The sequence below is a fragment of the Crotalus tigris genome, unplaced genomic scaffold (genome assembly GCF_016545835.1).
Source record: "Crotalus tigris isolate CLP2741 ecotype Arizona unplaced genomic scaffold, ASM1654583v1 scf7180000019504.1669754, whole genome shotgun sequence".
Taxonomy (NCBI): domain Eukaryota; kingdom Metazoa; phylum Chordata; class Lepidosauria; order Squamata; family Viperidae; genus Crotalus; species Crotalus tigris.
The window spans coordinates 376735-401265 of record NW_024097569.1 but is presented as its reverse complement, the minus strand read 5'-3'; the positions used below and the strand labels follow the sequence as shown (position 1 = coordinate 401265).

At 39.7% G+C, this 24531-nt stretch overlaps 1 protein-coding gene across 1 annotated transcript in view; it reads right to left on the bottom strand.

The window, feature by feature from the left end:
* KIAA0319L (KIAA0319 like) overlaps positions 1 to 24531 on the bottom strand; it is a 57844-nt gene that overhangs the window by 16424 nt on the left and 16889 nt on the right. Inside the window, exons 3-11 of the mRNA XM_039362986.1 lie at positions 20173 to 20867; positions 13996 to 14269; positions 11625 to 11726; positions 11270 to 11367; positions 10180 to 10267; positions 7743 to 7835; positions 5180 to 5312; positions 2663 to 2891; positions 1025 to 1148 (exon numbers count right to left, since the gene is read on the bottom strand). Of these exons, the coding sequence (XP_039218920.1) occupies positions 1025 to 1148; positions 2663 to 2891; positions 5180 to 5312; positions 7743 to 7835; positions 10180 to 10267; positions 11270 to 11367; positions 11625 to 11726; positions 13996 to 14269; positions 20173 to 20867 (1836 nt within the window). The remainder of the gene's footprint in view (positions 1 to 1024; positions 1149 to 2662; positions 2892 to 5179; positions 5313 to 7742; positions 7836 to 10179; positions 10268 to 11269; positions 11368 to 11624; positions 11727 to 13995; positions 14270 to 20172; positions 20868 to 24531) is intronic.

Genomic DNA, 24531 nt, shown 5'->3' with positions numbered 1-24531 from the left:
CAGTGTTTCTCAACCTTGACCATTTTAAGGCATGTGGACTTCAACTCCCAGAATTCCACAGCCAGCATTGCTGGCTGTGGAATTCTGGGAGTTGAAGTCCACATGCCTTAAAATGGTCAAGGTTGAGAAACACTGCTCTAGAGGGTACATGGTCAATATTTTTGGCATGTCTGTTGTGTTTTTTTTATTATTTTTAGTTTTTGAGGATGTGAACTGTTTTAAAAATCAAAATCAGCATGTTTTGCCTGTTCAGATTCAGATACTTATTCACGTTCTTTTTTTTTGGTCAAAATATAAAATTAAAAAAATCAAAATAGGCATCAAAAATAGATAATATCCTGCTGAGGTTTGTGATAATGATCTTAGGGTGGTCTAGAATCAGAAAAATGAGGGTGGAGATGCATGTGGCCTATGAATTGCCCAGCCTTCTAGTTCTCTATATTTATGAGATAAGATCTTGACCTAGAGAGTGGCATATCCAGCAAATGATACACATTGTCTCATAATATAGAGTTTTCCATTCCATATAAGCCCTATAATTCAAACTAACGCGTAACACATAAAAGAGCCCATAAAGGAGGTTTTGCAGAGTTTTAACAGGCTTCCATTAAAGACTTCAATATACAGAATGGAAATTATTGTACAGGCTTAGCTCTTTGCTCTCCAGCAATTTTTAAATTTTTTTTTCATGCTATGCAACATACCATTTCTAAAACTCAAGGGAGTTTCAAATGCTATTTTTTGTTCTTTAAGTGGTTTGGGGGGGGGGATTGGTGGGGAGACAGCCTGTGCACATTTATTTGGGTAAAATAAAAGAAGTCAAGGGCTTTTAAGTGTCATTGGTTTCACCAACAGTAATTTAAAAGCATGCACCCCAGGAGGATGATACTGAAGAAGCCTTCCACGACTACCATGCCCCTTCTACATCTGGCCCATAACAATCTTCATAACTAGGTTTCTGGAATGTAATAGGGATTTGCATTTTGCATTCCCTTATGCCAAACAATTTGTTTTGAAAGCATACCAGGTTGTACGATCACAGTGACTTCAGCGGTGGACTGATGGCCAGCAGAATCTGTCACTGTTAGTTGATAGGTATAGTCACCTTCACGCATGGCTGAGAGCTGCAGAGTTGAAGTCCTTACCCCCTATGAATTGGAGAAGGAGGAGGAGGAGGAGGAGGAGGAGGAAGAAGAGGAGGAGGAGAAGGAGAGAGATAAAGAAGGCTGATTAAACTTTTTATCTTGGATGTCAGAATGAATCGAAGGGTTTCGTCTCAGATAAGCCCACTTTTATCTCTTTTTTTCAAAACTATGGAATTCACTTAAATCAGTGGTTCTCAACCTTTTTAATGCCGCGACCCCCAACCGGTCGTAAGTCGAGGACTACTCAACCGGTCGTAAGTCAAGGACTACTCAACTGGTGCAGCACCGTTTGCAGAATGGGACTTTTGGCGGGCTCAGCAGGGCAGAGACAGCCTGGACAATTCCTATTGGCTTTTGAAAGCCAATAGAATTAGACTCTATTCAAGAGAGTCTATTCTATTGGCTTTCAAAAGCCAATAGAATAAAAGGGAGTAGCACAGCTAAGGAAAAGGGGGAAAAAAATGGCGGACTGCGTTGTTTGGCGACCCCCGTGAAATGGTCGTTCGACCCCAAATGGGGTCCCGACCCACAGATTGAGAACCACTGACTTAAATGAATGCTAATCTTGGAGACTTAGATATCATGCAGATTTGGTGAAGTAAAGCTAGCCTTAGGCACTTATATGCTTAGCAATTCTGATCTGGGGGAGGAACAGGAACCAACGCAGCCAGAAATGCAATGACATTGGCGGGAGATAACCTAACCATCTTTTCTATGGATTGAACCATAGTGTCCACTCTTGGAGAGCGCATTTATTTTTATTAAATTTATGAAAAACTGGAGGGAGATTGATATTCATTAGGTCATAAAATTCCCCGAAAACACGCACGTGACTGGAGCCAGTTTAAAGCCTGCCCAGTGTGTCTTGAACACAAATGTTAACATTAAGAATCATATTATTTCCTATATTTTACTTGATGCTACATATTCTCACGGCTGCTAGATTGGCGTATGCACAAAACTGGAGGAATAAAGAAATTCCAACAGAAGAAGAGATTTTATATAAAATCTTATCGTGTGCTGATATGGATAGGCTCACAATGGAAATGAAGGACAAGACAGAGTCAGATTACTTTGAAATCCGGGACAAATTCTATTGTTGGTGTGAATCAAGGAGAACTGTTCGAGTTTTAAGTTAGTGTTAAGATAGAGATATATAAAACCGTATGTCAGTATATAGAGAAACAAATTAGAGACTGTATTGTATAGAAAAATATGTATATATATTGATTAAGAATTATATGTATGGTGAGGAACAAATTGTTAGGAATATATACACTGGAATGTTACGTTATGTCCATCCTTGTTTTAACTGTTTTATAAATAAAAAACTCTTTTTAAAAAAAGAATCATGTTATTTCCTAACCGTATGGAATCATTTGTTTTACAGGCAAATATTGGACTCTAACTGCCAGACGTTTACAAGGATCGCTGCAATTTTTTTTCAAGCTGAACTTGTAAAGTGTATTAAGAAAATGTTTACGGATGCATTTAAATGGGAGTCCTGGCAATCTTACCTGCATTTCTGCTACCTTCACTTTGCTGTTGGGGCTGAGGGACCATTCGTAGCTGACAATGCCGTGGTCATCTGTGCTTTGGTTTCCATAAAGGGTGATGGAATTTTGAGGCAGGGTGATCACTTGGTTAGGACCCGCATTTGCCACAGGGGGGTAGTCCACGGCTTTGTTTACTGTCAGGTTAGCGGTGGTGGAATTGCTAGCACCATCAGAATCCACCACAGTGAGGCTAAAGTGGGAGAGATAATGAGGAAAGGGAACAATTTTGCAGGCAGCAATCAGAGCTAAATCTGGCAATCAGACGCACGCTACCTCTGACATTTTTCATTCGCGTTTATTAGTTCCTAATGGAATTGACTGAAATGTTGCGATGGTGCTTATTTGAACATCTATGGCAACATCCCTGGCTATAATGGTTATTTATTTCCCATGCTGCATATAACTGAAATTTAAGCAAATGCTAGTACTTCTGGGAGCAGCTCTAACTGCTGGCCAACTGCATGACACACAGCTTTACAGAGTGACTCTGAAGCCCTGCATTTCTATTCACAGATAGGAAAGGAAAGAGCTATTTAACAAGCAATGTGGAAATTTCCACTCTCTGATTGAAGATATATCATATGTGATTCTCCACAAGGCACCAAGAAGTTCCACAAGGCACCAACCTCAATTAGCAAAGTCTGGCTGGCCTCCGGGGACCTCTTAGTAGTGGCTGCTGTTGGACAGGTCTCTTCCCTAATGGATATGCAGTTGGCTAGTTCAAAAACCTACCTGTATCAATGATCATTTCATCAAAGTTTTTATTGCCACTTTCGTGCTGTGATTGGGGAGACTGCTTTATACTGGCGGAACAATATCGAAATGTCCTGCTATTTTTTAATGTTATTATATTAATATCAAGCTACATATTTTTTATTTTATATCATCTGTAGCCTTGGCTATTCTATTAATAAATCTGCTAAAATATTAATGCCGTGAGTCATTTAAAATAAATATCAGAATTCAGTGCCAGAGGGCACAAGGCTTATGTGGTGTGGCAATTTTATATCATTAAACATTTGCCGATACGCTATAAATAAGGTGGAAGGAACAATTCGAATTAAGTGGGTGGAAGTGACCAAAAAAGTTGTTTTTGTTAATAATTTGGTTTTATATCTGCTGCAGCCTAGTGTGGGCACTGTGTATATGAGTCTCATGAATAATAAGGCTTTTTTGCAATTACCGGTTTCAAGCAAGTGTTCACTGCCAAAGTAAATACATTTTTAAAGTGTTCCTCAAAAGTGCCAAAGAAATCCTTTCAGAAACAGCTGAAAAGCCTTGCTAAGCATGAAAAAAGAAGCATAAAGAAACCACTTGGCAATTAAGGCAAGCACATGATGTAAGATTCACTGCTGGTTTCAAATGCACAAATGAAATCTAAACCGTCGCATTATATAGGCCATTTGCTAGTTGATAATCTGCCTGTTCACTTTTGGAGGGCTCTGTAACAGAGCCATGCAAACAGTTAATTATTTAAAATCATTGGCAAAGCAACCCAGGAAACAGCTTTTTGGATGAGAACATCTGAAGCATATCATCCTACTACTGATCAAAAGAAGAAAAAAAAGCTTTTTAAGCTTAAAATATTTATTCTACAAATCGAATGACAGCTATACCAATGAGTAACAGGTATTCTTTAGCTATTAAATTGAAGCCAGCTAGACTAAATTCAAAGAAAATTGAAATATTTATTTATTTGTCTGTTTGTTTGTTTGTTTATTTATTTATTTATTCTATTTACGACACTATAATCCCTTTTATCGGGGTAAACTGAACGGAGCTGAGTGTTTATTGGCCGGATGGCCTTCCTGATGCCTTATTTAAATTTATTATAGCTGCCCAAATCCAATGGACACTGAGTGGAGTGCAACCCCCCCCCCACCATAAAAACAGGTAAACCTAGAACTACAGATAGCCCAAATGACAGAGAATTGCTGAAGAATATCCCTAGAAAATTCGACGCGTTTACAAAAGAAGCTAATTTAAATGTATCCTCATTATTTTATTATTCATTTGCCGTGTCTTGACAACCCTCAAGAATATCCATCTTAAACTTCAGTTAAACAAACAGGTATGCAAGCACTACTTTTTTTTAAATAGATGCAGGGCAAGTAGAAGAGAGAGAGGAAGGGAAAGATTTAGAAAGAAATAGGGAGGATGAGCCATAGGATATTCTTTCACTAATGTTCATAACTCGCTAAAAACAACATAATGTGGGATCCCACTGTTTTATGAATGCAGCAACAGCCACCTGGATCCAGGATGATGCTAGTAGCAGCTTTGCCAGATTATGTTGTCAACTGAGGTATGTATGCTTATATAAGCAGACCACCTACACAGGCTAACAAAAATAAAATAACATTGTGGGTAAAACAGCGTTGCTGTTCTTGGAACTAATTTAGTTGCTAAGCTTATTATATAATCTAAAGTAACGCTGTATTTTGGACTCACAATCAGAAACAGGATCTCTTGGCTTACCGGAATGTGTAATTTCCTGGTACCAGGTTGGTCAGTTCCAGAATATCTGTATCCGCAGATACCTTCTCTTCTCGAAGTGGCCCCTTTAGTTCTTCCCAGTGGTAGCTGACTATTTTATCATCATCGGTACTTTCTGATCCAGTGAACACAGATAATGTGTGTCTTATTTTACAAGCCATTTTCTCAATAAACATGCAATACTCAAATCTACTTAAAAATTAGTCCAAAGCTGATGCGTAGTTATAGCCCAGTGGTTCTCAACCTGTGGGTCGGGACCCCATTTGGGGTCGAACGGCCATTTCACGGGGGTCGCCAAACAACGCAGGCCGCCATTTCCCCCCCCCCCTTTTCCTTAGTTGTGCTACTCCCTTTTATTCTATTGGCTTTTGAAAGCCAATAGAATAGACTCTCTTGAATAGAGTCTAATTCTATTGGCTTTCCAAAGCCAATAGGAATTGTCCAGGCTGTCTCTGCCCTGCGGAGCCTGCCAAAAGTCCCATTCTGCAAACGGTGCTGCACCAGTTGAGTAGTCCTCGACTTATGACCGGTTGAGTAGTCCTCGACTTACGACCGGTTGGGGGTCGCGGCATTAAAAAAGTTGAGAACCACTGTTATAGACCCTTTCACAAGCCACAACATTTAATTATTATTTTCCAAGAATTGATGCTATAGCACCCCTTAAATTTTCAGCGGATGATCAAGAGCCCATGGACAGAAGCTGCGTTATAGATATATTGGATTCCAGTTTCAATCTCCAGAATGTCACAGGCAGGGCAAGAAACAATTGAGAATGAAACCCTGGAGGGCCCAGAAATAATTCTAACCAACCTGTCTAACAGGCTACAGGTTTGTAAAACAGTCTTCCCCAAACTGAAGTCCTTTGGAAGCGCTGAGGAAGAATTATTAATTACTCTCCAGAATTATCTGTGGAGATTCTCAGTCATCCAAGCCATAGTTGTCTCAAAAGTGCTTTTTTTTTTTCCCTTTTCCAAAGGCAACTGGACTGTTTTTTTCTTGAGGAAGAAGAAAATGTTTTGCTTCTCATCCAAGAAGCTTCATCAGTTCAGATAGCAGGGGGGATGGAAGGATAGGTACTGACAGTTGAAACTGGATGGTGGGGGATGGAAGGACAGGTGCTGATAGGATGGGGGGGTATGGAAAAATTGTATTTCTTTGCAGTCACCTGATCGTTAGCACTCTCTCTGAGAGCTGTGTGAGGAGGCCACTTGGGGGTGTATCTGTGCCCTCAGGATCACAGGGTGCAACTGGTTGTGGAATCTTCTTGGAACTGCAGCAAGGGTTGTGTTGCAGACTGGAGACAGATGGGGTCTTACTCCTCCCCCTCTGTTGAGGGAGGGGTGTTCAGTTCTAACAAAGATGGATTCTTTTACCCCTCCTTAATGTTTTCTTCTTCCTCCTCAAGGAAAAAACAGTCCAATTGCCTTTTTTTGGGGGGGAAGCACCTTTGAGACAGTCTCCAGAATTCTTTTGGCTGAGCTGATTGAAAAGGCAAGTAGATTCAGTCCCAATATACAGGTTGTCCTTGACTTATGACCACATTCGAGACCCCACCCATTTCCACTGAATTGGCTTATCAGAAGCCCTCTGGGAAGGTCGCAAATGGCGATCATACAATCCTGGGATGCTGCAACCGATGTAAATATATGCCAGGTGCGAGCGCCTGAATTTTCATCATGGGGATGCTGCAGTGATTGTTAAATGCAAGGAAAAAAGTCTAAGTCACTTTTTTCAATGCCTTTGTAACTTTGACTAATTGCTAGATGAATGGTGGTAAATTGAGAACTACCTGTACTCCGGGGAGGCAAGAGTATAGAAGGCTGGCATGAAAAACTTCGAGGAATTAAAGCAATTTAGCAGGAAGAGATAACATACAAGCTGATGGTGTTTTATGTCCTCATCATTTGCAGCCATCTGAATGCAGTAGAGAAATCCTTTATGAGGCCTTTCTTTGTTATTGAAAAGGGAAAGTAGAGCTGATTTTTGGACAGGTGTCGGATTCTCTTCCTGAAAATATGGCAGCGTGATGTTTAGGACCAGAACTGGGACACTGAAAAGCGGTGCTTAAATGTTTTTGTGCGAAAGTAGCATAAAGCCTTGAGTCTTTCAGATATTAAATTACGCATTTGGCAGTGAGGGCTTGTAGATCAGAAATCTGGAGAAGTCAAGACGTGAGTAACACTTGAAGTGCTCCAAGGGATACACACCTCTGCCGTGCCTCTTTTTTCTTAAGGAATGATCGTTGCCTTCCCTAGCTTTTCTGATGATTTCAGGAGCGGACTGCAATGATTGCGTTCATGTTGGGAAACTGCCAGTTAGGCTGTAAGGAGGGGTCAAGCAAGGGCCTAGCTTGGAGTCATTGCACAACCTCAAGTGGCCTAAGATTGAGCTCCCTCAAGATCCATGAAGTCTTAACTTGTCGTTCCCAGGGAAAGGCAAGCAGTCAGAGGAAAATTCCTATAAGATACTGTAGGTGGTAGACAATAAAGTAAATACCTATCCATGAGTGTCTTTGGTTGCCGGGGTCTGACATTTGAATACTTACGGCTGCCGTCAATGACTGTTGAGGTGGTTGGAAGAGAGATCTCCAGGAACTTGGGTGACACAATGGCCACGGGGGGCTGATTTACTCGAGGCTCTGCAGTGACAAAAGAAACATGACAGTTTCCCTAGGAACAAATTACAAGATACTTGTGACACGTGCCAACTCCTTTAGAAATCCACTTCATTCAATTGCAGCATAGCGGTAGAAATAAGAACTACAAAAACCCCAACTCCAGATTGTGCTTGCTAGACTACCTTAAGATGAACCCTCTGGAGCACAAAGACCCTTTCCTGTTCACTGTGCATGTGCTATTCTATCTTTAAAGGCTGTTGTAAGGATTAATCAAAGAATCTATTAAAGAGTCTGAATTATCTAGAAAGTTTTGTAAAATGTAAATTCATTTAGTGGCTATAGCAACTTTTCAGCTTCAAAATCCTCCAGTCAAAACTGCGTCCCGTTGCACTTGCCTAATACGGCCCCTCCCACTCCATGCACTGCTCTTCACGTTAGGTGGTCACGTGATCCATCCTAATACGGCCCCTCCCACTCCATGCACTGCTCTCCACGTTAGGTGGTCACGTGATCCATCCACCGGCAACACGCAGGAACAGCGCTGACGGTGCAGCTCGCCATTTCAACGGGGCTGACTGGAAGTTCCTGGTTTGTCTGTCGTCTCACTCGACGCCGGATATGGGGATACAAACGGGTAGGCATCACGCTGGGTCTGACATCACCATTGTAAGGATTAAGTTATTACTTATTAAATCCTCTTGTTTGCAAATTGGAAATCCACTTTCTATAAAACTAGCTGAAATCACAGCTTTTTTTCCACTGCTCTTGCATTTTTGTGGTGAGGTGAACAGTCCCCTGGACTGCAAGGCGATCAAACCGGTCAGTCCTAGAGGAGATCAACCCCGACTGCTCTTTAGAAGGCCAGATCCTGAAGTTGAAACTCAAGTACTTTGGCCACCTAATGAGAAGGACTCACTGGAGAAGGGCCTAATGCTGGGAAAGATTGAGGGCAATAGAAGAATGGGACGACAGAGAATGAGGTGGCTGGATGGAGTCACTGAAGCAGGAGGCGTGAACTTAAACGGACTCCAGAAGATGGTAGAGGACAGGAAGGCCTGGAGGGACGTTGTCCATGGGGTCACAATGGGTCGGACATAACTTCGCAACTAACAACAACAACGAACAGTCCTGCCATTAAGTTAGGACAGTATTACAACACTAAGAATTCTCTCCAGCTCCTGAACGAAGCTTCTAACATTCTTCAAAGAGTGGATAGGGAGGCAAGAGAGTCCTCAATTTGCTGCATATATTTAATATGCCCTCATATTCATATTTGTAGTATCCAGATGTTAAATTAGTTTCTAAGTACAAAATAGGGACATGGATAATTTGAACATAGTAGTCCTAAATTCTGGATTAGCAATATCAGCTGCCCGCTGCAATTCATTAGAGATACTCACTCTGGTTGCCCACATAGAAAGAATCATCTTTTTCAAGTAGAGCCATGCAAGCATTCTGATGGATAATAGGGAGTATTTAAAATAACAAGACAGAAGAAAAGCTCTATAGAGCTCCTGCAGCTCATAACCAAGGCAACACCATTTAATCAATGCTGTATTACCTAACTTAAAATAATTAGTGGAAAACAGTAAACACTTCCAGAAGCAGGCAGCCTTATTAGACTGCTGGTAAAAAAATAAATAAAAAAATCCTGTGGCATCCTAGCTAATTCATTTTCACATAAGCTTCATGCATCAAGCCCACTTCATCAGACAGATGGAACCAATCCCAGGAGAGAGATTCTCTTGAGTACATGCAAAGGAAGGGAATAAGAACCCCTAAAGGAATCAGGTCACAGAATGATTAGATACTGGTCATAATAAGATCTCAGAGTTGTGTATTTTGTCCCAAAGGGCACAAAATCCAGTATAATGTGAGTTTTGTGTTCTGAAAGTGGTGGCTGACTATAACTTGCCTTGTCAAGATTTAGCCTGTCTCTTGTCAAAGAATTACTTCACTGGATAATCCCGCGAGAGCAACTGCAGTTCAAGACAAGATTATAGTTTTTTCAGAGAGGCAGAAAGTGGTTTATATTTATTATTCATGCTCAAATAGGTCCCTGGGTATGATCTCACCTCACGAAGAAGCATTGCCAAAGAAATTATATAACAACCACCAACAGGAGCACTGCTGCTGTTCACACAAAGCACAGAAAGGGAAAAGAGGTGAAAGGAATGTGATAATGACACACTCCTTTTCCTCTCTCAAAACTGAGTCAGACGTTTTGCTTAGAAAATATTCAGGCCAGCGATGATTTGGGCCACCTACTTGCTTTCCAAATGTTTATGAAGACAGGAAACTATAAGAATAACATCTGGGAAGACAATGCAGGAGAGAAGGCGATTGATGCAATCCCTGAGCATACCTGGTTTAACCGTCACATTCACCATCCCTTCTCCGTGTGCATTATCACCATCTACTATCACGTTGAATTCGTATAGGCCAACTGTGAGCTGCCAAACAAAACGAGCAGGGATTGTTAAGGAAAAGGACAAGACTATCATGATATGTTTTTTAAAAAAAATCCATCATAAAGGATACCCGTGTTTCCCTGAAAATAAGACCAGGTCTTATTTTATTTTTTTGCCTCCAAAAGAGGCACCAGGTCTTATTTTCGGGGGATGTCTTACTCACCTCCGGCAGCGACAACCCCGCCCAGCAGGTCCACTTCTTCTGGGGCCAAAAGGAGCAACTGCATTCTGGCCTGCATTTCACAGTCAGGCCTTTCTGAAAAAGGCCTGTAACTAAGAAATGCAGGCCTGGCTGCAGAAGATGCCAGAGAAGAAGTGGGCTAGCAAAGAGAGGCCTGGCTGCAAGGTAAGCGGGTGTGGGGCACATGGGGCAGATCCACCTCCCCACCTCCACCCTGGCTTGATTTTTAGGTGTGTGCCTCGCCCCCAAACTAGGGCTTATCTTAGGCATAGGGCTTATATTAGGCCCACCCCCCAAAATCAAGCTAGGGCTTATTTCAGGGAAATACGGTATTGGCAGTGTATTTGAGGCAGGCCTTTTTATAACACTGTTTTTATAACACCAATTCTTCCACCATGATCTGTAGTCACCAAAAAGATGTTGCCACATGCTTAGGGAACTTTTAGGAGCCAAGGAAAAGTTCAGATAATACGGGATGAAAACATTGAAAAGCTTCAAACTGCTTTATATGCTGCTCCCACTGAACATGTTATTGTTTAAAAGCGTTCTTCACGTACACTAAACAAAAGTGATGCATGTTAAACTAGACTGCATCCTCATTCTGGAATTTTTACATTCTCACGATCCTTAAATCTGTTGCTCTTGCATTCCCGTTTCATACATTTAACCTCTTGCAAGTGGGACAATAGAGGGAGAGTATGACCAGGTAAACACTTGGACAGCAGTGCTTTTATTTGTTGCCACATCCATCTAAACCTTGTACAGTGACACTTTCAACCTCTAATTCTTTCTAGCAGACTCACCTTGGATAACTTGAGAATCTGTGAATGCTGTCCTTCCATCTCTCCACTATAATCCTTTGGGTGCGTAATCAATCTCCAATCATAGGAATAGCTACTTCCTAATGGAAGAAGATCAGAGATTAAGATAAAGACCTTAAATTTGCATGTCAAAAATTATTCAAAATGTAATGCCAATGTGGGACTTATGCAAAACAATGGTTTTCTTTAAGCTGCCATATTTATGTGAAGAAGTCTTGACTGCCAAAATAGATTTGGCCAGGCTTCTTAGCTTCATTTTCCATCTTCAACTTACATGCATTTACCAAACAAACTCACAAGGGCTACCAAATTCTGAACTGGATTGTTCAGCTTCTACCTTTAGGCGGTGGAGGTAGGACATATGCATTCAGTTCCACTTCATTCTTTGGTAGGGTCACCTGGACACTGTCTCCAGCAGAAACTGCCAATTTCTTCATAACTGTGGAAGAAAATTAACGTTCAGACACCGAGCAGAATTGGGGACAATTCACATTTTATATGTGTAAGGACCCACCTTACTTTGCATCTTAAGAAGACAGAACTCTTGGAATAATTCTTCCAACAGGTATCCTTTATTAAGAGAAAATGGTGGCAGGCGTTCTAGACGGGACTTGGGGTCCAAGCTCTCCCATTCAAGGTTTTAAGGGGTTCCCCAGTAGCCCCACCCAATCACCCCCCTTCTTCCAGCGACAGTCTCAGGCATTATACTCCCACCCCCTTTTCCTTACTGCTGGCTGGATGGAGACTTCAGAGAGAACTACATGAAAGGTAATAGCCCCATTGTTATGGTTAGTCCTTTTGGCGATATCCACATTCATTCTCTTTGAAGTGTACCAAAGGAAATGAAGGCCATAAAGCCCCTTTGTTCACCCCCTTCCCTTCGTCGTATGGCAGAATCCAGAGAAAGCAGAAATGGGGTTTTCTATAGTTGATAACTAGAGATGAAATATAATTGGATTCTGACAATATGTTTCATTATAATATGCGCAATAGGTTGTTTTCAAAGGGAAAACAGATGTTTCAGAGCGCACAGATGCTCATGTAGCACCTACTGGCAACTTCTTAAAGCAGCTGCATCTTTCCCTGAGACTAGTTACCTTCCCTTTGCAGCTGCACAAGAGAAAGGGAAATGGACTGTTTGCTTTAAAGAGCTGCCAACAAGTGCTATGCTTCTCCTTTGACATCTGAAATGCTACGGAGACTTCTGCAACAAATGATTAACAGACATAGTTTACAATGTACATAAGAATTATTGGATATTTGGGCAAGTATGTTCCGGTCGTCCCTGTCTTCAGGCATAGGTTTTATGAAGGAGCCTAAAATATCTTTCTGCTTTTATACAGCTAGAGCTTCTAGTTACAGATAACCTGTTTCAGAAACTGGTTATTAAATCAGAATTTGATACTGGACTGCTTGTTTTAAGCTTGCTACTCATTTAGAAAAATAAAATAGGTAGTAAAATAAAAGGCAATTATAGACAAATAACCATTAACCACAAAGTGATTCTGAATTAATATGCTGCAATATTCTGGAACTGTACATTATAATCTCAGGCTTGTAGATGATACCCATCTCTCAAAACTATGTTACTGTTCCACCCTAAGCTAATACTGAAAATAAGAAACTTTGCTCTTTTGGAGGAACTAGTTTGACACTGTGCCCTGAACTAACAAGAATAGCTACACTAGATACATTTCAGGAGAGAATATGACTTTTATTTCACAGACAAAGGAGAGGAAGGAATCTTGACTTATTCAAGGTGAACTGATTTATTTGTTTATTTAAAAGACTTGCATGACTGCTACTATTAGAGAATAACTTAGTGCAGTTCCAAACAATAAAACCACAAACAGAGTAAAACACATAAAAAGAAAACGAAAAAAAAGGGCACCTCAATCATCCTTCTGGGATGCTCTCCCCCAAAACCACCCACAGGTTCTCATCACTTTCTACCCCAGTGGCAGGAACTCAGACTTCTATAAATGTGCAAAGAGTCAGAATTCTGAGTTGGAAATTGAGGAGGATTTTAAAACCCAAGTATGTAGTCAGAGCTCACAGAACCATTAACTCTGTAGTATTTTGAATATTTGGGTATAGACAGCACTAAAGCTGATAATCAAATCTTGTTTCAATTTAAGGAAAGCAACACAACTGTCTTTAAATAGCTCCCTCCCAACAGCCAGATGAAGAACACAAACAACAGCCAACATTCACAAAGAAAAAAGAGCAAAACTTATTAATGAGAATACATCTGGATTTTAAGAAGTTCCTCAAATAAAACCAGGGCACCGTTCATATGCCTGAATACTGAATAAATTCGTGGAGAAAGAGTTAATCTTATTTTTTTTTCATTCAGTGTTTTTTAGTAGGCTAAAATGAGGATAGTGGTTGCGCACAAAAATTTTTAAAACATATAGGGTCAGTAGAGACTCAAACTAGAAAATAATCAAAATGGAGGCCCCCTTAATCACATGTCTGATACAATATCTGAATAATTTGTCTTCGGATCTAGTACAACATTATCAACAGAGCTTTGTCTGTTTATGAAGTAAGAGAACAAAAGTTTTTATAAAAGTATTAGGGGAAAAAAAGTTATCTTCCAAGTATTGTTGACAAAATCAGTGTTAAGAGAGTCCAGAATTTGGAACCTGGTCAAGAACATTTAAAGAAGGATGTATGGCATCTCCTCAGCCAAAGTTTGCTCTTACCTGGTGTTGGGGCAGGAGTACTAGGTACCATAGCAGGATTGGTCAGAACTGCAATAACACTGCCATTGATGGGTGTGCCAGTTGGAACAGGGAACACCTGTTGCACCTTCTCCAAATCCTTTCCTGGAAGACTATTAGAAGTTGGGATGGCTTTTTCTAAAGAGGCAGTCTGGATGGAAGCATTGTTGGATGGTCTGGTTTTCTCAGAGTTCCCAACAGGACTGGGGAAGATGGTTGCTGAAGAGGGATATGGTGTAGAAACTCCTGTAGGGGCCTAGAATTTATATGAGAGAGACAGAGAGTTTGCGAGAATAAATATCAATTACAATTTGTAATAAATAACCATTTCAGTTCTTAGTAAGTAACTTAATTCTCAGTTGTTATTTTAGAGGACTGCCTCCGTTCTGCTGCCCAGAAATTATATCCCATTCATGAATTACAGAGATAAATAACTGCCATTATGAAGTAAAATTATTCCTAAATATTCTTAGTTAATAAACATTTTGTTTATAAATCAGATTTCTAATAACATTTGTATTAAATCAAATTAAATGTAGAATACAGTACAGCTGTAATAGTATACTGTAGGAGTTGTAACAGAATTTGAATTTTATTTTTTAGGATTATAGCAAGGATTATAGAAATATTTGTACTTTTGTGCTAGAAAATACTTATTATTTCAGCATATGGCATACAGTATATGCAGAATATTTTCAAGGACAGAGTTATAAAACTGAGGATCACCACTGAGAAATCCTATTTAGAAGACCTGCCAGCCAGCCTAAGAGTGAATATTCAAATTGGGTATATGTTATATTATCATAGATGCAACATATTTCAAGAAATAGAGTTGAGCCAAGTGACTGTTGATTCTTACACAACAGGTGAGGTACATAAAATTGAACTGCTGTAGAGCACTGGTTCTCAATTGAGGCCCTAGGATTCTTAAAGGAAACTAAGTGTATTAGATTGCAAATACTATATTGCTGATATGAGAAAATGTAACAGTTATGTTCCATATCCGTATCCAGGCCCTGATGGGAGACATAGGAGAAAAAAGTCTGAGAAACATTATTTTACAGGATGGGGATCACTAGGATGATGATGATTAATGTTGGGATAGCAGAAGTATTGAGATTATGCTAGCTATCTAAAGCATGACAAATAAAATTTTATTTTCTATTCACTCAACATTTATCTTGCTTGGAAGCAGGATTTCCGTCTTCATGATCAAGAATTTGAGTGAGGGGTTTGTTTTAGTAATATATAATATTCTTTTACTCAGAAACTGATCAGACTGGTGTAAACAAATCTAAGGAACAGATGGAAACAATTTCCTTTCTTTCATCAGGAAATTCTTTCGCAGACCTTCCCCATTCCAATGGCTTGCCTGGAGCAGCAAGAACCGGACATTTCAGTTTTAACTGGGCTTATCTGTATAATTGCATATTTTCTTGATCCTTTTTATATAGCATCAGTCAAATTCTTAAACTGAAGTATCCAGAAACATCAATGATGTGGACCATAGTTATAAGGAAAAATGCAGCACATGTTATTGCGATAGAAGTAAGTTATTTATATTATTAAATGTGTGACTTGGGAAATTAGAAGATAAAAGTGATCACCTTTTGCGACCTTCTAACAAGCAAAGTCAATGGGGAAGCCAGATTCACTTAACAATTGTGTTACTAACTCAACAACTGTAGTGGTTCACTTAACAACTGTGAGAAGAAAGGTCACAAAATGGGGCAAAATTCACTTAACAAAAGTCTTGCTTAGCAACAGAAATTTTGGGTTCAATTGTGGTCATAATATTTGCCACTAGCTTTAATATAAATTTCCCTGAGCAAAAATGGGTTCTAATCTCTAAGATGCTGTTTATCCTTCCAATCTGTGCTACCCATCAGTCCCTTGGAGAAATCAAGAAATCATAGTGCACCCCTTGCATTTTAGGGGTTTGACTACTATTTTGTCAATTTTCATAAGATGGTTTCAACAGAAAACCAATCTTAATCTTTTTTTCAGTCAAGTCTATTAAAAAATTCCCAACAGGATTTTCTCTGTTTTTGTAAAGATGATGCACCTTCTCCTAGTTGGGACATCAGAAACGGTGCTGATAGTGCTTTGTTTTTGAAATATATTCCAACTGTTATTGTGTGAGAATTGCACCTGCTTCCCCCAGCACAAACTATCATCAAAGCAGAGAGAGAAAATAGCACCAGGAGGACAAGTTGGATAATCTCTGGTATGTCAACACAAGAGAACAAACACTTATATAGATCCAGGGCTAGTGACAGAAATAGTCTATTTGGTGAATTAAATACTCAAACTGCTTTTTTGCCATTTTTCTGTAGTTCCTTATCAAGATATAAAAAACCTTCTGTTGCTCCTATATGGGTTTGGGGTTGAAAACTATACCAGCATTATTTAAGAAACAGCAAATTCTGAATCAAAATAAAAGGGTATTTTATCCAACCGTGATTTAGATATAGTTGTACCTTTGTACTCATTGTTAATTGGTTCCAAAAGGTGCAATGAGTACCAAAAATGATGAGAACCAAACAGTTTTTTCTCATAAGGAATAATGTAGAAAGTGACAAGGAAGCCAACACCAAGACTGTGTGTTGAGTGAGTACCAGGACAAATTTTTTTTGCGTCAAAATACCAAATTCAATGAGTTTCAAAGCAATTGAGTACTTTGTCTGTACTGACAAAGTCACAGGCAGAGTTAACGTACAATAAATGGAAATATTACTTTTTATAAGAGTTTATTTTCTAGGAACTGTATTTTTCTAGCTCTCAAATTGCAGTATTTCATTACTGGCAAAACTCAGTTCCCTTCCTCTTAATTTCTCAGTATACCTTTTGGATAAACAGTGTTTCCTGTCCTTTGTCATATTATCAGAGGTTCAATGCACATCCTAACGTACCCAGAAAAAGACAAATGCAGTGTAAATATGGCTTTTAGGAAATAGAAAAGGAAAACATAGGATAAAATAGACTGTTTTTGTTGTCCCACAATATGAATGGAGTCAGAAAAAACTAGTCCATGGAGAATAGATGTGACTGCTGTAATAAATGTTAGGAATAAAGCTAAAGCTACTGTTTTTCTATCTTAGCAACCATAGAATTTTAATAGGTTGTTTCTGCAGTCCTCCTGCAGTAAAAACAGCAGATACTTTGATCAGCAAGCTATGCTTCACATTTCTCTTGTTGAATCAGTCTCTACTGTCAAGCTCACATACTGACATTTGGACTTATTTTATTAATCCTATTAGGTACTTAATTTTTTTGTTAATTAAACCAATGCAAGAACAATGTTTTTAAAAATAGCAGTGTGAAACAGGAAGTTGATATCTACAGACTCTCCTGCACTCTAAATTTATCTCTTGTAATACACTGTGAGGTTGCTTTTTCAATGTTTCTGTTGCAAGGGACTTTCACATCTCTCAAAATGTGACCCCTTCTGCCTCCCACCTCAAACTAATGTGTTTATTGCAACACTTTGGACATTAGTTGTATTAAGGCCAGGCAGAAGCTTTAATATCAGCATAACTAGCTGCACATATTAAAGGTCTCCCTCCTTTCTTAGGCTCATTATGTGAAGATTAGTATCTGTGGGAGTCCTTGGGATCTCTCCACCGATAACAGAATAATAATTTTAAATTTTCTTCATTTCTCTCTATTCACTATTTGCCCTTACTTAAATTACTGTAATCATTTATCAATCAATGCTGGTAACTAAAAATGAGAAACCCTTGCAGTTTTATTGGCAAAATTTCAGAAGTGGTTTGCCACTGCTTTCTTCCTAGGGCTGAGAGACAGAAACTGGCCCAAGTTTACTCAGTTGACTTTGTGCCTAGAGCAATATCAGAACTCACCAAAACTCTTCAGGTTTCTAGTCCACCAAACTCGCTCTCAAGAAAACATTACTGTTATATGTATATCGTTGTTTTTTAAAAAATATACATATTATTTTCTTCTGCCCCATTCTTTAGAATTACATTTCTTCTTCTACCACCCCTACAATGGTAAGATGCTCAGTTTCAGGCCAGCAGCTTCTACAGCAGCAGCGTAAAGTACAATGAGGAAAAGCAGGAACAGAAAGGTTTTAATAATCCCTCAAGCACTTTTGAAAATGCTCTTTCCTGGCAACAGATCTAATTAACAGCACAAGACACTTTTTTTTCAGGCTTATTGGAGCAATGAATTGGAGAATTTTTCCTAGAACATAAAAATGGCAGAACATTGTGCTGTAAGGCCTCACTTTTAAGTTACCCTGAGAAGCAAAACAGCAAACTTGGAACACACTTGAAAAGTCAGGATCACAATTGAATCTTACATAAGAATAAGAAAGGCTGATTTCCACATTTTCACATTATAAAGGCTTTTGCTTCTGAAAACCTTGCATTCCTTGAAAGCCCAGCTTTTAATAAATTCGAAAGTGATAAAAATTTGCTATTAAAAAGGCATTAATGAGTCTTTGCCAGAGTATCTTATGAACATGGGTTGGAACAGCAGCAAAATGTCATTATCAGAATATCGAGAGAAAAGTGATAATTTATTTATTTATTTTATTTATGAGACTTATATACCGCTTTAAGTGCAACGGAGGGATAGCAAGGAGAGCTAAGACAAAGCAATGCCATGTAGCTGTTTCCCATAGGAAATGGGCCATTTCCAAATTTCCTGAAAAGTCCTTTGGCTCCGGTCTATATCCTGTTCTGCAAGGTTAGCCGTTCTCTTGTCCCAGCTGCAATGTGACCAAAGCCTGTCAATACTGCACCCAGCTATATGGGAATATCAGATTTCACGAATTACATTCTTTTTGCAATAGGTGAGGTTAAACAGGATATGACTCTGATCCTACTGGACTTCTCCATAGTTGCAAAAACCTGGCTTTTTTGTCACGCCCTGGGGTAGGAAGGAGAAGTCTGCTCCTCAAAGGGAGTTTTTGGTAAGGAATACCTCTGAATATTCTCCCCGTGTGCTGTGGACTGTTTTGATTTTGTCTGTTGTTGGCTGTTACTGATCTGATATTTTCATGCTATGGTATAAGCCATCTAGAGTCATCCTCCGATTGAGGCCACACAAGTTGACAAAAAGTAAATTTATTTCCCAATTCAGGAAACTTTTAGTGAAAGCTTTACTATGGAATGGTTAATACCAATACAATGGCAGAGTATTGCACACGTAATTTACAATAAAAAGCTATATTTTGACACAATCTGTTTCAGTAACAACTATCTGCAACATTTGAAGCAATATGCCAACCAATGGAAACATATTTATAGCTTTTAATAGTTCTGTTTGCTATTTTTGCTGTGTGAAGAGACCTGTTGATAAGCAACAAGCTTTATTCTCAACCTTGCAGCTGCAGAGGAGAATGGAGAGCGTTCCGATGGCTGCAAATTGATCCGTACTTTCTCTTTACCCTAGAGTTGAAACTAAAGCTGGCAAATGTGTAGCCAAGAGTCTGGGTTAGGGTCAGCCTTCATTTTAGAGCAGTGGTTCTCAACCTTTTTAATGCTGCGACCCCCAACCGGTCGTAAGTTGAGGACTACTCAACCGGTTGTAAGTCGAGGATTACTCAACTGGTGCAGCACCGTTTGCAGAATGGGACTTTTGGCGGGCTCAGCAGGGCAGAGACAGCCTGGACAATTCCTATTGGCTTTTGAAAGCCAATAGAATTAGACTCTATTCAAGAGAGTTTATTCTATTGGCTTTCAAAAGCCAATAGAATAAAAGGGAGTAGCACAGCTAAGGAAAAGAGGAAAAAAAATGGCGGACTGCGTTGTTTGGCGACCCCCGTGAAATGGTTGTTCGTCCCCAAATGGGGTCCCGACCCACAGGTTGAGAACCACTGTTTTAGAGAGACGTTGGGTCAAACCAACCCACCTTCCCTACTTCAGGATTTGCTTAGATACAGGTATGTATGATTTACCCAGGTTTGATGGTTAAAAGAATACAGATGCTACTCTAATATAAAAGTCTACTATTAGAAGCAAACAATCCCCTATACCTAGATAGATCAACAGAATATGGATTAATTTTTAAAGTCAAATGAACTAGTTGGGTAACAGTCAAGGCAGAGCGACAACAAGAGAACGAGGTCATAGAAATTCTGCACTGCTATTGGATTGAGCAGCATTACTGCTTTTCCAGGGATTCACTTACCTCCAAAGAGTCACTCCCATCAAGGTCATGCTGTCTGCTAATGTTATCACTGTTGGAAGAAGATGGGCTTTGGAGTTTCAGTTCTTCTGAACCCTTATCATTTGGCAGGAGGATTTTCTCTACTTTGCTAAGGTTTCCTGAAAGGTCTGCTTCCGATCTTGAAGACGGTGGTTCTTTAAGATCCTTGTGAGTAGGTAGTCTATCCAAGTCTTCTGATGGAACTGGATGGTTTATAGAACTTCCAACGGTGGAGTCCACGTCTCGCTTTAGAGAATTTCCCCTGACTTTTCCTAAGTGCAGTGCGTGAGCAGGCAGCTCTTTGAAGGACCTCTGTATCCTTGACTTACTCTGATGTCTCTCCCTCCAGTTCAACCATTTGGGAAGATGGGCTTGCCTCTCTTTGGCAGGTTGGGAATCTACATCAAGATCAGATTTTGTTACAAAGACCATGATGGGCTCCACCGTGTCAGTTCTGATCTCCTGACACTTGTGAGACTTGGTACAGTTCACCTGGATGCAGATAGTCCCCATGAGCCAAAATGCACCGCAGGCTGGGGTTTGACAACAAGCAGCTTGACAAGAGTGGATAGAATGCAGTCCTTCTAGCAGCTGAAGTTGGACACCGTCTGATGACCTCAAACTGCTCTGTTCCAAAGGCTTTCCAGACTGGCAAGCACTTCTGCTCCAGCTTCCATCTGTGCAAAGAGAAGTAAAATTACAATCATTTTAAAGAAGCAGTAAAAACAAAGGCAAAATGATCACCAGTGGTTGGTTTTCTCACCCGTACAGCAACAACAAAAATCAATCAGTTCCCTTTTTCTTATCCAGAAACATGGTTGTTGTTGCCATCATTATATTTTCATCCCACCTTTTAATATATTTTTGGTCAACTCAAGGTGGAGAACATACCTGCCTCTTACTTTTCCCACAACAGCAACCCTCTGAGTTGGGTTGGGCTGAGAGGTGACTGGCCCAGTTGCCCAATAAACTCACAGTCTTCTCATTTTGAGGCCAGCAATTTAACACTATACCAAATATACTCTCTTATATTGAAATGTTTATGTTTAAAACAAGAGGGAGGGAAAGGAAGCAGAATACCAGCTGCTCAATGAAAAATGGCAAAATGCTAAGAGATAACAAAGAAAAGGCAGTACTATTCTTGAACATGCTATTATGGAGTCAGAACACCAACACCCACTAATAAGTCTGCTGCCCTAAATCTCATACTTTGTTATGAAGTCGGGCTACCTTATCTGTCAAATAAATAAATAATCAATAAATCAATCTTGCCTAATTGAATTTTTCCAATAGAAAAAAAAGATTCCAGAAAGTTTATTCACTTGCTTTATTCCTGAAGCTGCAGCATACTGCCTCTCAACATACCTCGTGCTTGCTGTAAGTCACGAAAATATTGTCAAATGTATTACACTAATTATTGCAAATCTACTGAGGTATATAAGCTTATTTAGTTCCAAAATAAAACAATATATCACTAGAATTATAATTAGTTCCTTTCTGAACCAAAAAATGTTGCTGCTGCCATTTTGCATGAGGTGATAAATTCAATCTATTTAGTGACAAATAAAATATCTCTTCATTGATTAGGATTTTGTATCAGTGACAAAAATATGCTTCTTTTTCCCCATTACATTAAAAAATGATGAGCTCACACATGCATATTTTAGATTCAGTAAGTACAGCTTATTTATTTGACAGAATATTGCTTTTTCTCACTGCGCCAGGATATTAAGAGGACTAGAATCCAAGAATAAAAACTAAACATAACCCTCCTACTCTTCAATATGAATCAATGGTGGCATTTCATTGTGCTACATGATGTTAAATGATAAGTAGAAAGAAAGGCAAGTAATCTAGGGAACTCTGACTAAACAGGGCTGTTTTGAAATTCTAATCTAGGCTCGATCAGAAGGCTCCTTATCTTCATGCCATAGCAGGTTTTTTTTTTCGCAAGACCTCTAGAGTCTAGAGCAGGGGTAGGCAACCTTGGCTCTTTTATGACTTGTGGACTTCAACTCCCAGAATTCCTGAGCCAGCCATGCTGAGGGGAAAGGGAGAGGTTTCCAAGCTGAGCCATGCTGGCTCAGGAATTCTGGGAGTTGAAGTCCACGAGTCATAAAAGAGCCAGGTTGCCTACCCCTGGTCTAGAGCAGGGCTTTTCAGGCTTTTCACCCATTGTACCACTTTTAGGATAGGACAATATCCGAGTACCACCAGTCGCCTAGCAAGGTGTCAAAAACTTGATGACCAAAAAAAAAAGGAAACAAGTGATGAAGTACAAGTAGTCCTCAACTTACAACAGTTTGCTTAGTGACTGTTCGAAGTTACAATTGCACTGAAAAAAGTGCCCCCCATGCCACAGCCGAGCAAGACACCTGCCTGCCCACCAGGCCGTGCTCTTCCTCCTGTCCGAGGTTTTCATTGTTGTGAGCATTTCTGTTGAGGATTGGCAGCAGGGGTGGGGTGGGGGTGTTTAGTTTTTATTCCCCCCCCCCCGTCTGCTGGCTGGTTGTAGCAGGTTTTGGTCACTTCACATGGCCCTGGGACACTGTGACCATCATAAATATGAATCAGTTGCCAATTTACTGAATGTAAATCACAAGACCCTGGGGATGCTGCAACATTCCAGCTGATTGGTGCTTCTTCTGGGCTCAGCAGAAGCACCAGGATCAGCGCCGAGCTCCAGCTGGAGCCTGGCGCTGATCCTGGCGCTTCCGCTGAGCCCTGATAGCCCTGCAGCTCCAGCCATCTCTCGTTCAGGCTTGTGCAATGTTGCCACCGGTTCAGCTCATTCCCCTCCCCCGCTACTTTTCTAGGATGGTCGCATACCACCTGCCAGGTACCAATGTACCACAGGTGGTACCCGTACCACTGGTTGAAAAGTCCTGGTCTAGACAATGATTAAAAGGTCATTTTGTCCCAGGTCAGAAATACTAACAACTAATTCACCTATATTCAACTGCTTTTAGGATTCTGACTGCACTACCATAATCTAGTAATCAGATAATGATTCAGCATCATAATAACACAACAACACATGTAATAGGTAATTAACAGGGCCCATATTTCTGAACTCTAGAAGAATGAGGGACATTAATAAACAAATTTAGGTCTGTTTCCCTGTTTCCGTAAGTGCACAGTCAAATAATTTGATGGAAAAGAATATCTGATTTCTCAAGAGAACTGATCTCTTGTTCCCAACCCTGTGGAGTGACAGTGCTGTAACATTTTCTACCTCACCAACTTAATCTATTGGCAAGTGTCCTTTTGTACTGTGCTTCCATTTTATCACAAATAATACCAAGAGTTTTTGCAACACTATCCTCCAGAGACATTATTGGATGTATCTCCTTTGAGCTGAAAAGATGGGAGAAGCTCCTCTCTGTGCATATTTGAATATAAACTGATGAAAAAGTAAAACAGCAAAAGTGCTTCACATCTTCACCCACAAATACTTGACTGCCTGGAACACCTTAAAGTGACCTCACTGTTTCCCAGCATCATGTGGCATTTGTATCAACTAGAGCCACTTATTTTCCTGACAAACATCCATGCTCTTGCATGCTGGACCGTGAAACTTGGTATTAAATTTTAGTATTTAATCTTCTATGTAGAATATATAACTATGCTATTACAATATATACAACTATTGAAGAAAAAAACTTAAGCAATATGAATTTTGAGCTGGCATGTATCCAACTGTCATGACACACCATGTCGAATTAATTAGCTTACTAATCAGAAAGTCATAAGATACTTTGTCAAACTGAAATCTAAATTGTATTACATCTATGGCGTTACAATAACTAACCCCCAAAAAGGTGTTAGCGTCATAAGATTTTGTCTTGACAAATGCAGGCTGATTTCTGGTAATTAATGCATTGTTTCTAGTGCCTGGTATATAGTTCTTAGGATTTTCCTTTCAGGGATACAGATAATATTTGCCTTTTCGTAGTCCCCTGATACTGTTTTCCAGAATTATTCAAAGAATAACATACATAAAAGTTTGGCAAGTTTCTTACTCCCTCTCAATTATTAAATTAGTTAATTAGGCCCTGGAGATTTAAACCCAAAGGAAATAGATATACTTTAACAAGGATTCTGTTAGTCTCAATTAAGGATCTGGCCCTGAATCCTGTTTTTTACAATTACATAACCTCTTCTAGAAAAACAAGCAAGAAGAGGAATTGAGCAGTTCCACTTTTTCTTTCTTATCTTTTAGCATTTTTCCATTTTCACTAAGCAGCTGGTCTATGCGCCTTTCTCTTCCACTTCCATAAAATTTTGACCACAAAGGTATTTTGGTTGTTTTTCCCCTCCTTTGTTAAACTCAGCTGACTC